This window comes from Cynocephalus volans, chromosome 12, assembly GCF_027409185.1.
Source record: "Cynocephalus volans isolate mCynVol1 chromosome 12, mCynVol1.pri, whole genome shotgun sequence".
NCBI lineage: Eukaryota > Metazoa > Chordata > Mammalia > Dermoptera > Cynocephalidae > Cynocephalus > Cynocephalus volans.
The window spans coordinates 12,146,900-12,163,922 of NC_084471.1; the positions used below are offsets into that span (position 1 = coordinate 12,146,900).

Below are 17,023 nucleotides of genomic sequence, written 5' to 3' on the forward strand. Positions count from 1 at the left end.
TTTGTTGCAACTTTATTAGCAGATGAAACTGTCCCTAGCTGGTTGATGAAACCCCGGGTCATGGCCTCATCCTGCACCAGGCCAATCCCCAGCCTCCTCACTGCCCGCTGGCTCCTCTTTCCCCAGATGTGCTGAAATGATCATCAGCATGGACAGCAACCAGATCCATAGCAAAGACCCTCGCTACGGAGCCAGCCCCCTCCACTGGGCCAAGACCGCAGAGGTAAGCAGAGTCGGTGGGGCAGAGGGGCTGCCAAGGGGCACAGTCCCAGAGCCCTCTTTTCCTCAGTGCCTACAGGAAGGAGATTCCTGGGGGGACTCTGAGGATGGCATTTGGGGGGCTGATCTCATAGTGGGCCCATAGGCAGATAAGCCCCTGGAGAGTTGAGATCCTTCGATTGCTCTACTACTCACTGGCTGGGTGGCAGTGTCCCCTCTGTGCCTCGGTTTCCTCATCCATGAATTGGGGGTCTACGGCCTGCATTTGGAGGTGCTGTGAAGTCAGCGAGGTGGTGTGTGAGAAAATCCTGCACAAATTGTAAAGTGGAGATAGAAGGAGGTATGATGATGGTGAAGAGGAAGGTGAAGCTGCTGCTGCTGCTGGCTCTGGCTGTACCACAGAGAGCCTGCTGGGCGCCTCTGCTGCGGTCTTTCCTGAAGCCAAGCTCTGTTCCCCTGGGAGGATGAAGGCCTACGGTCTCTCATCACCAGGAAGCACAACTTGGCAGTGCCCTGGATGCCCCCAAAGGCCATGGCCTGCTCCGAACGTGATGGACCAGGAGGGAGGAGACTGCCAACCTCTGTGCGGCACCTCTGTGTACCAGGAGCAAGACACCAAGTCAGGCCATTTTGTGTGTTTCGTCATTCTTTGTCACCACATGCTGTGAGGAGGGACTTGCATTCCTGTTTTCGCAGAAGAGGAGATCAAGGTATAGAGGGCTGCAGAGACCTGTCCAAGCTCAGACAGCTAGGATGAGGTGGGTTGGGCTTTGGGCTCAAGTCTGTTTGGCTCCAAAGCCCAGGCTCTTCTCCACGGTCCCGGGCTCTCCAGGGCTGCTGGGTAAACGGGGATGTAGGTTGCCAAGGTCTGGTGAGAATAACTCCTTTGCAGGGTGCCAGGGAGGGCTGCAGAAAGTGGGGCACTTCTGGGACAGGGCCCAGAGGAGCCGTTGCAGGGAAGGATGGGGCCCTGTTAGCTCCAGGAAAGGACCAGAATCTTCTTAAAAAAGCACATCTCTGGCTTTTTGTCCTTGATTTCTAGGGGTGCTGATGGTGTGGGAACCAGGGTCTAGGGCCATCCTCAAAAGCGGGACCTGCTCCCTGGACTCTTCCCGTTGTTAGAGCTTTCCAGAGGCCCAATATCTGTAGGCCTCTTGTGGAGGAAGTAGCAGTGTGCAGGGGCTGTGCTGACTTGGCCTGGACCCTGTTTCCCGCAGATGGCCCGCATGCTGCTGAAACGGGGCTGCGACGTGAACAGCACCAGCTCCACGGGGAACACAGCCCTGCATGTGGCCGTGATGCGCAGCCGCTTCGACTGTGTCATGGTGTTGCTGACCTATGGGGCCAACGCGGGTGCCCATGGCGAACACGGCAACACCCCGCTGCACCTGGCCATGTCGGTGAGCTCGCAACCCATGAGACCCACCCTGCCGGGCCCCGTGCTGGCTGCCCACATGGTGTGGATGCTGGAGGACCAGCAGGGCTAGAGCACACCTCCCTGTCCCTCCCCCACCTTTCCCCAGCTGCTCAGAATCTTCCCTCCCGGGGTTCACATTGGACATTGCCTCCTCCCTCAGGAAGCCTTCTATGTCCCCATCTCAGCCCAAAGTAATGACTCCTTCCTCTGCGCTGTGGTGCCTTTTCTCCTGTGCCCCCCATTTGACACTTGCGTGGTGTGAAAGGGAGAAAGTATAGCTCTGTCTGTTGACTGTGGCCCTGGGCAAGTCATGTCCCCTTTGTCAGCCTTGATTTCCTCCTCTGGAAAATGGTGGTGTCAGTACTACCTGGCAGACTTGTTAAGAGGATTGAATGGTAGACACTTGGTACCTTCATGTGGGATGTCTGAATGACGCATGCAGTACCTGGCACAGAATGAGCAACGTGCCAACGTTAGTGCTCCTTCCCTTCATCACCAGGGAAACTATTCATCCGCATGTTGCTCCCTTCTCCCCTGGTAGACTGTAAGCTCCTGGAAGGCAGGGTCTGCTTAGACAGTGGGGTAGCACGTGATAGGTGTTGGTCACGTTTGTTAGTTTATTATATTCACTTTTTTTTTTTTTGGTGGCTGACCAGTATGGGGATCCAAACCCTTGACCTTAGTGTTACAAAGCTGCACTCTAACCAACTGAGCTAACCAGCCAGCCTGTTGATATTTTATAGAACACAGTTCCTGCCTTTAAAGTCCCTACAGTCTGGTTAGACAACTATAGCATAAACATATTAAACCTAGGGGACAGGGACATGGTTGTGTTGCAGATACACGTGTGTCCATGTGTTCTATAGCAGCACCATAAGTGCATAAGTCTCTCTAGCAAATCTGAGAGTAGTAGAATGGGAGAGACTCCTGGGACTCTAAAAGAAGCAGATTTAGGACAAATTCAAAGATATTCTTCTACTAAAATTTGGAACTGTAGAGGAGACGTTGTTGCCCAAGAGACTGAAACTATAAATGAAACCATGGACATTTTTAGCACTGAATGGGCCCTTGGAATGATCTGGTTCATCAGTTCTCAAACTTTTTGGTCTATTTGGTCCCTTTATAAAACTCTTAAAAATTATTGAGGCTCCCAAAGATTTTTTTTGTTTATATGGATGTTATCTATCTATGTTTACCATATTAGAAATTTAAAGTATGAAAATTTCAAAATATTTATTAATTTAAGCATAAAATAATGAACTAATCACATGCTAACATAAGCAATATTTTTATGGAAAACAACTTCATTTTTCAAAACAAAAAATAATTGATGAGTGAGAAGAGTTGGCGTCATTTGACGTTTTTGTGAATCTCTTTCACGTCTGGCTTCACAGAAAACACACAGATTCTCACATCTCCTGCTACATTTGCTCTGTTGCAATATGTTATTTAGTTGATGAATGTGAAGAAAACCTGATCTCACACAGATGTTAGTTAGAAAGGTATGTAGTTGTACCTTTTCAGATAATTGTAGGTATTCTTGTTTGATATTGCACCAAAACTCAACAAGTGGTAGTTTCTGACAAGTTGGTTGTGGTGGGCGCTCTGAAACCGTCTCCGTGAATTCTTCATACTCTGTTACGTTAAAGTCCGCTGGCTTCTCTTGTACTTGGCATGGATCTTTTACCAATGCATGATTTTGTGTCTTCCTTGGAAAATATTGGTTTGCTGAGTTTGCATAGCTTCCGAATGTTGACCCATTTCATCATACAGTATCAAAACTTCACATTTGTAAACATCACATCAATCTCATCAGAAAAGTCTCTAAATGTGGGGAAGCTGTCAGGCCCATCTTGGCATGTATAAGTTTTCTAAAATTTTAAGCTTTGCTTGAAAACTTGCATTTTATCATTGGCAAAAATACTGTCAGTCATTTTTCTTGAAGCACCAAGCTTGCTGCATTCATTTTGAGAAAATATCTCCTAAATATGCAAGGCTGAGCAATGCTACTTTGTCTGTCAGTCATTCTTTCAAGTAAAAATGGTGTTCATGGAACAAAGCAGATAGTTTGGTAACTCAGACAGTCGTGTAAGTACTTTTCTTTGAGATAACCATTCTACTTTTGGCATGCCACAGAAATGCTTTATGTGTGCTGTATTTTTTTATGACACAGAATACACGTGTCAAAATTTAATAAAATTAATAATTTTTACTGCCTCATCAAGGGCATTCTTAAGTGAAACCAGGGTTTTTGGGGTTTTTTTTGTTTTGTTTTTTTAATACTATGAGTGCATGACAGTGAAGAAAAGTGTGACAGATATTAGTTTGGTACCTCGATCAGTGCTGAGGCACCAGCAGTTTTGTTTTTGCACGATCAGTGCAAATATCAACTTGGTACAAAAGACAGATGACCTTTGGTATTTTAATGAAAACAGTTTTACCCTTGAAGACCCTATGAAAGGGTTTCATATGTTCACAGGGGTCCCTAGATCTTACTTTGAGAACTGCTGATGTATTGCTGCCCATACTTGCTCATTTGCATACTTCATGGTTTGTGGCATATTTATCAACCACCTTTGTGATTATGTACTTAATCACTTAATTGCTCACTTTTAAACTTACTTAAATTTATTTGGAAGGAAATGTCATATCACTACCATAAGTGGTAAACCAGTGCCACACATAAAAGGTAACTAAAACAGAAATGCATAACTAGTAATTACAATGCATGTTTACCTGTGCCCATACAAATCCTAATGGATCGTGAAGAGCTATTGAAAAACCCCATTGTAGACATGCCACTTCATTCTCTAGGCAGGGGATTCATGCCCCAAGAAGAGGGAGGTGACAAGACCAGAGCTCAGATTACCAGGTGGCCAGTCCGTAGGTTTGTCCTGTGAGACCATGCCATGCCCCGCCTCCAGGCATTTAAATGAGGAGTTCTCTGTAGAGGGAAGCTCCCCTCGACAGCCACCATTGGGGATGGTGTGTGCTCAGTTACTCCAAGGAAAGGGCATCCTGGACTGGATGGGCAAGAGACTCCCCTGTTCTCACTCACCCTCTCCCTGATACTTCTGAAAACTATCAGCAGCTGACCCTTCAGTGTCCCCATGGCTCCTGGGGCAGGGTCACGGATGCATTGCTTCCTTTGAGGAGAGCTGGCAGAGCTGGGGTAAGTTGACCCCAGTTTCTGCCTGGGTTGTTAAACCTTCACCTGGGGCTACTTTTAAGCCCGTTTGTCAGGGCACCAGCCTTAAATTGCAGACTTTGGAATAGCAGGTCGGCTGCGGGCAGGGGAGCAGGTGGGTTCCAGTGTTTCTCCCCGTGCTGGCGAGTGACCTGCTGAGTTAGTTGATGGATAGGGAGAGGAAGCCAGGGATCCTTTTTCTCTTCATTTTCCTGAGGTGTTGCCTATTTTTCCCTCATCCTGTCCCCAACAGAAAGACAACGTGGAGATGATCAAGGCTCTCATCGTGTTTGGAGCAGAGGTGGACACCCCGAATGACTTCGGGGAGACTCCTACATTCTTAGCCTCCAAGATCAGCAAACGTATGTGTTCTGCACTCTGGGACCAGAGTCAGGCAGGGGTGGGTGGCGTGCAGGGACTCAGGAGGAGGGACTCCAGCTGTCAGGTGTCAGCCTCTGGTGCTGACCCGCTCCCAGCTACTCCCTGCCCAGAGGGGCCAGGAGCACCTGGGACTTAGAAAGGGAGCTTCCTTTCCCTGGGATCAGGGACCCTGAGCAGGAGGTGCAGGTCCTCCAAGGGGCTTGCCCAGCCAGCGTTTGCTTCTGTGCAGCCCCCATCCCACCCCTGGGTGCCAAGACTCCCAGCGGGGGGTGGGGGTGGATAGCCAGCAGGAACTGCCTTCTTCCCCACTGTTGGGGAATCTCTGATGCAGCCGCTTGCAGGAACACCTGTAGGGCCGGTGCATGCGCTGCACTGCACAAGCCCCGTGCACACCCTTGTGCACATAAGCAGGTGTGCACACTCACTCAGGGGCCTTGGCTTCAGAGCTGGGAAAGCAGATCCTCCTCACCAGAAGCCTGGAGCCCCCTCTGGAGGGATTCAGGGAGCTGTGGGGGTTACTGTGGGTGTGTATCTGATCGTGTGTGTGCACATGCATGTGTGTGTGTGTGCTCCTAGTGTCGTCCTTTTCAGTTACCCCATCCATTAAATAGGGATAAATGCCCACCGGCCGGATGGTTAGTCCCCCTTGAACTCTGAAAGGAACTATCCACTCAGCATTTTTCAGAATTACTGAATAAGGCAGTGGGAGCCCTGCTTCCTTGTGTAGTATAGAAGAAAAGAAGGGATTCCCAAGATAACCAGGCAGGGCAACATGGACCTTCTCATCCTACATCCTGTGGTTGGCCCCCAGTGCCTTCTCTGGCCCCAGGAAGCTGCTTGGGATGGAGCAGACTAGAGTCAGCACTCCCTGTCAGGATGGCTGGGGCCTCTGGGGCACCCCTGGTCCCCCACATACCCAGGTGGCCTGGTAGATGGGACAGAGACCATGTGTGGAAACGAGGGGCCTCTCACTTACATGTTGACAGCATTTCTATCCTGTGCAATCTCCCCTTCCCCAAACCATGAGAAGTTGTCACCAGGAAGGCGCTCTTGACTCTGCTGAGAACCGTGGGGGCCGACTACCGCTTCCCACACCTGCAGGGGGTCCCCGCGGAGCAGGGCTCCGCGACATCACATCACCCCCTCTTCTCCCTGGAAAGAGTTCAGCCCCCGCCGATCAGCTTAAACAACCTAGGTAGGCCTCTCCCTCCACAGTCCCTCCTTCTCAGCTGCTTCCCAGGCCCTTGGATCAGAGCAGGCCCTGTTGGAAAGAAACGGGGCCCCAGGGTAGAAGTAGTTGAAGGGAGCAAGGGAGGATGGGGCAGTACTGTGAGCCTCTGTAGGCAGCCAGCACCCCATAGATCCCGGCGGCCTAGGAGGTCCTGGTGATGTCCCACAGTCCATTGCCCCTGAGCAGATGCCCCAGACGCAGTCTCAGGCCTGGGCATTTCCAGTGGCACTGTGATTGGGTGCTCTCGTTGCCTCTCCTTGTCTCCAGGAGCTCAGGGTGGGCAGCAAGGAGTGCTGTTAGGGGGTCTGGAGTCCCTAGCCTTCTGGCTTCAACTCTGTCACAGTGTGCGAATCTCTGTCAGGCCTAAGTCCTGTTTACACCCCTGCTGGCCCCTTAGTGATCTATAGGCTTTTGAATGTGGCTGGGCAACCAGCATCTGCCCCAGTGCATTCTTGGTGCCCATAGAGACAGCCCCACAGGAGACTGGGACCCTTTTCTGGGTTTTCTGTGGGCTGGCCCACCCAGCAACCTAGATTGTTTGGGTCCCCTGAACAGAGGGCAGCCAGGAAGCAGTCTCTGGCAAGCCAGACTTTTTCTTAACTGTTGAGAGCGCAGCCAAGCCTGGGGTTCAGGAGAGGCAGAGCAGGGGTCTAGCTAGTCCTCTGGCTTCACCTCTGTCTCCCCTGCCCACCCCCAGGGAACTGCTCCTCCACCTCCCATCTTTATCTCTCAATTTCACAGGCAGTCAGTAACCCAAGCCGGGCTGGATGGTGGGCCTGGGGTGCAGCATCAGATGGGTAACATCCTGGGCCCAGAGAGGCCGCAGAGCCCAGCCATGCCCCACAGTAGCCGTAGCTCTTCTATCCTCTTTTACTTTGGCTCAGCCACATACCCTGACTCACACACCCTCCCTTGCCACCCTCTCCCTGGCCCTCTGTCCGCTGCCTCTCCTGGCCAGTCTCCTGCTTACCTTGCCCACTCTGCAGCCGCTTGCCCTGGTGAGGGGAGATGCCACTTTGCAGCCGGCTTTTCTGCTCTGCTGCTTCTAGACTCCCTGCATGGGGCAGAGGGCCTGTCAGAGTCAGAGGCATGTGGCACTGCTGGGCAGGCACGTGGGGGCTGGGCTCCTTATCAGGAGGGCAGCCAGTCGGTTGGTGGTGGGCCTTAGGCACACAGGAAGACATGGATGAGTGGCCCTGTCCCAGAGGCAGCTGAGGGTTTCCTGACCTGGATCAGGACAAGGGCCATCTGAAGATTGGTTAGGACATCTTTCATTCACAGAGTTAACCCCAAGGGTCCTGACTCGGCCCCTTTGGCTAAATGACCTTGGACAAGTCATGGAACCTCTTTGAGCCTCATCTTAAATTGGGAATAATAATTCATTCATTGGGATGGTTGTCAGCAGCATCTGCTCTGATGCGAAGAAACACGTTGTGACCTGAAGACTGCAGGACACTTCTGGGTGTTCATGCTTCAGGGTTTTGGGAGGAAGACATTGAAGGGGGTCTGGGAGCTGACTGGGCACAATGGAAGCCCTTCTCAGAGCAGTGGGATTGCTCCAGCCTGTTTCTCCCTGACAGGCCTGTGTCCTCTGGCTTGGCTTTATCCTGGGACAAGGAGCCTTTCCTGGGGGCAGGAAGCAGATGATAGGGGCAGTGGGGGTTGGAGCTCAGCTGGGGGTGGGGTCACAGCCCCCAGTTTGCTCTAGGGACCCCTGGGGTGGCAGGGATCTGGGAGCAGCCTGGCCCCAGCATGCCCTGCCCTGCCCTGTGCCTCACAGAACTGCAGGATCTCCTGCACATCTCCCGGGCCCGGAAGCCAGCATTCATCCTGAGCTCCATGAGGGACGAGAAGCGGACGTAAGTGGAACAAGGGGGAGGAGGCAGAGGGGCAGGCACATGTGTGAAGCCTTTACCAGTAGCCCCCACAGGCTGGGGGTTTTTGTCTTGTCCCCACCACAGCCTGCGATGAGGCTCTTCTTCTAGTTCTGTAGTTCACAGAGACCGAGGTGGCTCATTTGTGAATGATAGCCGGTGCAGGCTGGGGGTCCAGGGGGATGGTGCTTAACACTGGGCCATGCAGCTTGGACACACTGGGGCTGGCAGCAGTCTTGTTGCTTCTCTCCCTGGCCTTGGCATGGTTTGGGGAGGGGGCGATGGCCCCGATCCCCTTTGCAGAGAGATCTCAGCAGCTGCTCCCCTGTGCTCCCGGCTGGCTTCCTTACCTGCCTCCCTCCACACAGTCATGGGGTGGGCTGCTTCCCCACGCACCTGCCATGTACCCAGGCCCATTGTAGGAGGCAGGTGTGGGTGATGGGGAGGCTCACTGTAGGAGACCCTGGAGGCACAGAATCACTGCCAGCCGCACAGCCAGCATTTCCACCCGACTATTACTCTGTCCACCCTCCCTTTCATGATGCCATCTATGTATTCGTTCTTTTTTACTTTCCCGTGATCCTAACGCCTTCCTAGGGAGGAATGAGGAACCTTGTTTTGTAGATGCAGAACATGACCCCTGAGAGGTTAAGTGACTTGCTCAAGATCACGTCCATGTCTTCCAAAGCCATGCCCTTTCTGCTGCCATGGGCTTCTCAGGGCTGAACACCTAGTGCCAGCCCCTGCAGGGAGAGCTCCCTTCTCTTGTAATTAGATGCAGCCCCTGCTCCCAGGGCCAAGCAGCTGGACCAATGACTCTGATGCTCCTTGCCTGAAAGGTCATTGTCCCTTTGGTGTATTCCACTCATTTCTGTGGCCACTCTGTTATAGGTGGCGCCCTGCCCCGTCAGCACACACACCTGTGCAGGGGCCAAGGTGAGGCAGCTGTGCCTGAGGGAAGACTGGCACTTCCTGCCAGTCAGAGGAGGAGAGACACATTCTCCAGCAAGCCCCAGGCTGAGAGTCAGGAGATCCCTGGGGGGACCTCCCCATGCAGGGGTTGGGAGACACACAGCTCAGCCTGCACTCTCTGGGTTGATCTCTCTCCCTGTCTTCGGGAGAGTCATGCTCGTTTGCTCTGGCCTCCCTGGCACACTGCAGTCTCCCCTGCCACCCTCTGGGCTTGCTCCAGAAAAAGACCCCTGGAGGTGGGACGCACAGGCCTCCTTCATTGCCAGCTCACTATTGGATGGCTCCTGTGGCCGTCCCTACCCTCAGGGAGCTTCTAGTGGCAGGGTGGGGAGTAAACAAGTGAACAGAGAACGTCTGCTTGTGGAGTACAAGTGCCTGCCACAGGTAGCGGCGGCGTGGGGCAGGCAGGGCTGGAGGGTCCTCATGGTGTCAGGGCAGGCTTCTTCCACTCAGTGACATTCAAGCTGAGGTGCAAAGATAGGAAGGAGATCAGGAGAAAGGTTCCAGGGCCGAGCACAGACTGGAGGCGTTTCCCTAGGGCAGAGGACAGAGAGGGCAGGTGACACGTGCTCTGCCACCTTGGGGCTGGTCTGGGCAGGACCCAGGGAGACATGTAGGGTGCATGGAGAGCGTGTGGCCCAGGAGTCAGCAGACCTAGTCTGGGCCCAACCACCACGTATGTGACCTTGTGCCACTCACTGAACCTCTGACCGTCATTCCTTCCTTCATTTGGAAATGTGCACAAGGACAGCCTGCAGTGTCTGCCTCAGAGGGGTTTGGGTCAACGAAGTGAGCTCCTGCTGGTGACTCCCCCTACTCCTGAGGCCCTGCACATAGACATTCCTTCCTCGCCTTCTCCTTCCACCCTGAGTGGAGGGCCCTGACGCCCCTTGCCACCCATCCCTGGCCCTGCTGTAGGGGGCCAGCCCGTTCTCCCCCAGCCTTGTGTAATTCAAACAGACTTTTATCAGGCACTGGTTTGGAGCAGACCTGGTACTGACCAAACTCGAATTGCTGCCCTCAGGGAACTCCCTGTCCAGAGTCGGGGGGACTGACCGGATGTCGGCTGCACTGGTGCCTGGGCAGTGAGGCCACCCCTGCCTGCTCTGTCTGCCCTTCCTTTCCCTTTCTCTGTTGCACCTTTACCTACTTCACGCCCAATGGCATGTCAGCTCCTCCAGGGCAGGCCTGCCCAAGGGCCACAGGCCGAGCGAGGGTAGGGTGTAAAGTGGCAGGCTATGCTGGGACCCTCCTCTCTCCCACTGCTGTCCCCACTGCAGCCACGACCACCTGCTCTGCCTGGACGGAGGGGGTGTGAAAGGCCTCGTCATTATCCAGCTCCTCATCGCCATTGAGAAGGCCTCAGGCATGGCCACAAAGGACCTCTTTGACTGGGTGGCAGGGACCAGCACAGGGGGCATCCTGGCCCTGGCCATTCTGCACAGTGAGCACAACCCCTGAGGGGTGGGGGTAGGGGGGTGGGGTCGATACCTGCCCTCAAAGGGGACCGAGGTCATTTCCAGAGCTCTGCACAAAGGGGGCTGTGGGGGAGGGGAGGGCCTGGGAGCCTTTTGTCAGGGGCTGCAGGTGCTGGGGCCCAAGATTGGAAAGAGAAAGGCTGGGCAGACGGATGTGGGCTTGATGCCCCCATCTCAGAGGGCAGAGCTAGTGGTGCTGTCTGCGTGGGCAGCATTTTGGTATGGACTGCCTCATGCACTACCCCCACGCCCCCGCGAGCCGGCACCAGGGCCTCACAGCTGCTGCACATGGGGAAAACCGTTCCGATGGGGGATGCAGCGGGCAGCCTCAGGAATGAGGAGCCACCGAGTCACGAAACACTGGGGCCCTGGTCTGCATACTTCATTATACCCTCAGGAAATTAAACCCTTGGTGGAAGTGGTGGCCCAAAGTCATCCTGGGTTGTTTAGGTAGAACACGGTCAGTCCCCCAGACTCCCAGCCCAGCACTTCCCAGGCCACAGGCCACTGACACAGCCTCCTTTCACTGCTGCTTTGCAAAGGTGACAGGGGGCCTAGCTTGCAGGACATTCTGCTGGGCAGGCCAGCATCACAACTCAGGCAGTGTCTGCTCTGTGGAGCTGTCTGAGCTGCGTGATGCTGACTGGGAGGGGCGATCAGGTCCAGCTCACACCCAGGTGGGTGTTGTCCTTGGCCTCAACTTCCCTCACTGGCGTCCTGTCCTGGTGCTGGTCGGATTCCAAATCTGGATCCTAAGTGATCCAAAGCCCTGGAGGTGCCAGGGGAGGACCCCCCAGTAGGGGGTGGAGAATTAGGGTCTGCAGACCAGGCCTGTGCTGGGTGCTAGTGAAGCAGAGCTGTATCAGGTGTGCACCCCACCTTAGGAGGCCCCGGTGGGGGTGGGGGCAGTGGTTTCAGGCATCTGGGTAGTTCCTGGGCTGTGGAAGGAAGCCATGACCAGCCAGTCCAGGGTGCTGCAGGAACATGGGGCTCTGGCAAGAGGAGGCTCATCAGTCGGCAGGTTGTAGGGACCTTTGTCATCTGCAGCAGTTTATTGACTAGTATTCAATTCATTTTGATGATTCTCACCATAGTCCTGTGAGGTGAGCAGATGGGGAAACTGAGGACTGGAGAGGGCCACCCACTGAGTTGGAGCAGAGTCAGGACTGGGTATCCAGCGGGCTGCCCAGCTCTCCCCGCTGGCCTCAGGGGTCCTCATCCCCTCTCTGGTCTTCTGTTTCTGTCTTCTGTGAGAGAAGAGCTGTCTCAGGAGCTGCCTCTGGCCTGGCAGGGCAGAAGGTCTGAGCAGGGCAGGTCTGAGTGGGACAGAGTGGCCGAAGTCCTAGCTTCTCCTGCAGAAAGGGAGAAAGGGCTGCTTCCTTCTTTAGGGGACATTCTCTGCCATCTGGGGTCTTTAGACTCCGGCCGCTGTGGAAGGGATCTGAGAAGTCGCCTTGCCTCGCTCTGGCACGGGCAGAAGTCCTCCTCCCAGCCACCCCTCTGCTTGCGCACCCCGGCCGGGGACTCACTGTCTCATGAGGCAGACAGGGCAACTGCCCCTTGACCCTCTTCTGCAGGCTCAGGGGACTGGGCTGTTCCTTCTTTTCTGTGACATACAGGGTGGACCTAGCTTTTATAAGCTTTTACCCTTCCAGGGCCCTTCTTTAAGGAAAATAATACAAAATTTTGAGAATAAAATTAGGTATAGAGCCTTGGGGCTGCAGAAGGGGGGTTTCTGCCTGTATAGGAAGTTCAAAGAAAGGCCCAGAAGTTTAGGCTTGCTCAGCCTCCTGGTAAGTGCACTGTCTCCTCCTGCTGCCTCCTGCTGCCTCCTGCCAGATGCTGGCCCCAGTCCCCACAGCTGGCCTGGGCTCAGGCCTCTGTCGGGGGTGCTGCTTTCCCACGGGGGCTCTGTGTGTGGCCCTTGTGTCCCCACCTCCCATGCTCCCACCCCCTTTCTCCTAGGTAAGTCCATGGCCTACATGCGAGGTGTCTACTTTCGAATGAAGGATGAGGTCTTCCGGGGCTCAAGGCCCTATGAGTCGGGGCCCCTGGAGGATTTCTTGAAGCGGGAGTTTGGAGAGCACACCAAGATGACGGACGTCAAGAAACCCAAGTAAGCCCCAGCAGGAGCGTGGGGCTGCGCCCCCTCCATCCACCTGTGGGCTGTTCTCTGGGGCAGAGGCTCCCATCCTGCTCTGATTACAGCTTACGGGGTGAGAGGAAAGCAGCTCTTCCCATCCGGATGAGAGGTTTCTCCTGGAGAACAGGTGGAGAGTGCTTGGCCCATGAGGGGAGCAGAGAGAGGCCCCCAGAAAGCTGAGGGTGGTGGGGGGCAGGGGAGGGACATGACCTGTGGGCCTGGCTATGCCCCATCTGGCCAGGGGCCTGGGGGCTGTCTGGAGATAGCCTGGGCCACGCTTCTCTGTGGCCAACTGGACAGAGGCTTGGTCCTTGCTGCCCAGGCAAAGGGACCCACTAGCCTTTCAAATTATATGGCCATCTGCTTTCTTACATTTGAAACAGGATTTGCTCCTGAGTTCAGACTACTAGATTACAGTCAGATGGCTTCAGGGCTGCCTTTAATGTAAGGTCTAGACCTGCACTGATTGAAGCCAGACTAGGGACTAAAAGAGAAGGTCACACATTTCCAGGAAGCGTTTTTCAGGAAGGCCAAACTCTGAGAGGGTCATCCCAGGAGTAAGCAGTGCATCCTGACCTTCATTTGGGGTGGGATGAAAGGCGTGTTACACGGGGAGAGTTTGGAGCATTTCCTGAGTGGATGGAGGAGGGTCCACACTTGCTGAGCACCAGCTGTGTGGCCCCGGGAGCCGCCGCAGACCCAGGGTGCATTAGCCACCCTGCTGTGTAAACAAAGCTGAGGCTCCTTAACGTTCTCCAGGTGACAGGGCCAGGAAGGGGAAGAACAAGGTGAGAGCCTGGTCCTATGGTTGCAGGTCTCCTAGCTTACCCTTGGGTGATGGGGGTGTGTGTGGCAGTGGAGAGCTCGTGTGTGTGCAGGAGGGACCAGGATGTTCGGGTCCTGGCTCTATACCAGGTTGCCACGTGGCTCGGGCACGTCCTCCCTCTCTGGGTCTGCACTGGGCTCAGTGTAGCCAAGGGCCAGGGTAGTATTGATCAGGACCTGCAACAGAGACCATGCGATGATAATCTCCTACTGTCAGTTCCTAGCGAGGAAAATCAGTTCCCCAGCGTGAAGAGGTCAGCCAGCTGATGTTAAAGGGCCTCTTACTTTGTCATTAGGCGATTCTCTTGTACAGTCACGTAGGGTGTTTATTTTTACCCACTTCTAACCACAGCATCAGTGGGATGTGCAAAGCCTACGTGGTCTTCCTTCTTGTGGACACAGTCTACACAACACAGAAAGCTCAGAGAAGTCGTGTGCGGTATTGGGGCAGCTGGCCATCCCTGTCTGGGGCGAGCCTCCATCAGATCCAGACCCCCTTCCCTGAGCTCAGAGCCAACGGGGCAGTGGGAGGAGGAGGACACACAGTGGAGGCTCCCTGACACATCCTCTCCGCACTAGGTGGGGGCCAGGGCATTCGCACAGCCACCAAATGCTGAGCCTCAGGGGCTCAGTCCTGGGCACTTCATGGTAGGCTTGGTGGGTTCATCTGCTCTCCAGCAGCCCTGGAGTAGGTGGTTATTTCCTCATTCTCTGGGTGAGAGGGCACGTGGTATGTCCAAGGCCACTCTGATGAAGGCAGCAGTCACCACCCTCCTGATGGCTAACACTTGTCTGATGTTGTTCTCCACCTGAACACTTGGGCCCTCTTTGCTGAGCACAGCTCTGCAGTGCAGATGAAAAGGCTGGGCGCCCACTTACAATCTGCTTGGGAGATAAGTAACCTAAAAAAATAGCAGCCATGCAAGGCAGCACGTGCTTCCGAGGTTCCAGAAGAGCCTACAGAACGCCCGCTTCTCCTCTATAGTCCACCTCACCCTGGAAATAACGCCCATGTCTGTCAGCCCGTGAGCTCCCTGAAGGGAGGAGCATGACTGCCTTGCTTTTTCTGTAGCCCCAGCATCAAGCACAGGGCCTGCCACACAGCAGGCCAGTAAACACGTTCATTGGGGGCTGCCCGGTTAGCTCTCTTGGGAGAGCATGGTGCTGATAACACCAATGTCGAGTGTTTGGATCCCCATACAGGCCAGCTGCAAAAAAACCAAAATAAATAAACACATTCATCAGCCGACTGACTGTCCATGGGAGGAGCAAAAGGAAAGAGAGAGGACTGAGGATGAGGTGGTCAAGGAGGGCTTCCTGAAAGAAGTGGAGTGCAAGCTAGGCCTAGAGGGTTAGGGAGGATTTCTTTTCATAATAAAGGTGGTTCTTGTTTTACTTTGTTTTTTGAGAATAATACATGGTCTTTTTTTTAAATTTAGAAAATACAGAAAGTTAAAAGAACAGTTTATTAACCAAAAGATATTTTAAAAACTTTTTTGATATTTTATTCTAGACATTTTTTCTTTTTTTTTTTTTTTTTTGTGACTGGCTGGTACGAGGGTCCCTTTTTTTTCTTTTTTTTATGATGAAATAGAATGTACATTTAAGAAGTACATAAACAGGTTAATGAATAATTATAAAGAAAATATTCCCCTAACCACCAGCCAAGTCCAAAAGCCACCCCCTCCCTTTCAGCTCACGGATTTCCTGGCTTTTCTGCAGTTACTGCACGCATGAGCGGCATGGTTTAGGTTTGGCCTCTCTTTGGGCTTGGATGGAATCCTTGTGTGTGATCTCGTCTCTCACTGGGCATTACAGTCGTCAGCATCCTCCTGGCTATATTTCATTCATCCTCGTTGCTGTAGAGGATTCCATCAGGTGAAGAGGCCCACAGTTGATTTCTCCAAATACCCGTGATGGACACTTAGGTTGTTTCTAGCTCGGGGCTCTTGCAAAGAGCCCTACAGTGAACACTTTCTGCTTGTTTTCTGACCCACGTTTGAGTGTCTCTGGGGGACAGGTCTGGGAGTAGAACCACAGTCTTGGAGGATGCACGGCCTCAACTCTAGTAGATTCTATCCACCTGTTTTCCAAGGTGGTTTCAATTTTTGCTCCTCAGCAGTGGTCCCGAGCCTGTTGCTCTGCATTCTTGCTGACATTTGGTCATTGTTACATGTTTTTATCTTTACGGATCTGGTGGGTGTAAAATGGTGTCTCCATGTAGCTTTAATTTTCATTTTCCTGATTACTAGTGAGGCTGAATACATTTCCCTATGTTTAAAGGCCATTCGGATCTCTTCTTTTGTAAAGTTCCTGTTCAAGTGTTTTGCCTAATTTTGGCAAAATTGAGTTGTGTGATTTTTGAGTTATGAAGCTTCTTAATGATCATCTTACAGTTTGAAAATGAGTCATTTGATGGATATGTGTATTTGAAATCTTTTCTCCCATTCTATAGCTTGTCTTTTTGCTCTCTTTATGGTGTTTTTTGATTAACAGATGTTCTTAATGTACTAGAATTTATAAATATTTTCCTTTTTATAGTTTGTATGTTTTATGTCTCATTTAAGAACCCCTTTCCTACCCTGAGGCAGCACGCTATTCTCCTGTGTCAAATTGGAAAGCTCTCTAGATCTGCCTTTTGCATTTAGGTCTTTTATCAACCTAGAATTGATTTTTGTATCGGGTGAAGGTGGAAATCCAATTTAATGTTTTCTACATGATTAACCAGTTTTCTCAGTCCCCTCTGTGAAGAAGTCTGTCCCTCCCTCCACATCTGCAGGGCTTCTTTCTTAGCAGTGGGTCAAGGACCCTTCTGTGCTTGGGTCAGTTGCTGGCTGTGTTCTGTTCCATTGGTTGGCTGTCTGTTCCTGTGCCCAGACCACAGAGTCCCGTAGTGACTACGGCTTCATAACAAGTCCTGGCCTCTGGGGCTGCAGGCCCTACCAGCTTGTCCGACTTCAAGAGTATCATGATGATTCAGTATAGAGGAGTGGTTAAGAGCATGGGTCCTGAAGTTTCCTCTTCTCAAAAATAGGAATAATATACTACCTGCCTCCTAGGGTTTTCATTAGGAATAAAAAGGTTAATATTTATAAAGCAGTTAAAAAGCGCCTGGCACATACGAGGGCACTTCTAAATGTTTATGGAGGGCTGGTTGGTGAGCTCAGTTGGATAGAGCATGGTGTCCTAAGGGTTTGCTTCCCTATACTGTCCAGCTGCCAAAACCAAAAAACTTATGAAAAGATTCATGTTATCTTTTAATACTATTTTTCTATGAACTTTTTGAAGTACCCTCA

The 17,023-nt window shown here is 52.7% G+C and overlaps 1 protein-coding gene across 4 annotated transcripts in view; it reads left to right on the plus strand.

Annotated features, from left to right (window-relative positions):
• The window catches only part of PLA2G6 (phospholipase A2 group VI), a 64,147-nt gene that overhangs the window by 37,269 nt on the left and 9,855 nt on the right, over positions 1–17,023 (plus strand). For 3 of the 4 annotated variants that reach the window (XM_063074667.1, XM_063074670.1, XM_063074668.1), the window contains 7 exons: positions 127–223; positions 1,437–1,619; positions 5,077–5,185; positions 6,235–6,399; positions 8,216–8,294; positions 10,562–10,725; positions 12,725–12,875. In XM_063074667.1, the coding sequence (XP_062930737.1) occupies positions 127–223; positions 1,437–1,619; positions 5,077–5,185; positions 6,235–6,399; positions 8,216–8,294; positions 10,562–10,725; positions 12,725–12,875 (948 nt within the window). The remainder of the gene's footprint in view (positions 1–126; positions 224–1,436; positions 1,620–5,076; positions 5,186–6,234; positions 6,400–8,215; positions 8,295–10,561; positions 10,726–12,724; positions 12,876–17,023) is intronic. The other variant, XM_063074669.1, reaches the window with a different exon arrangement.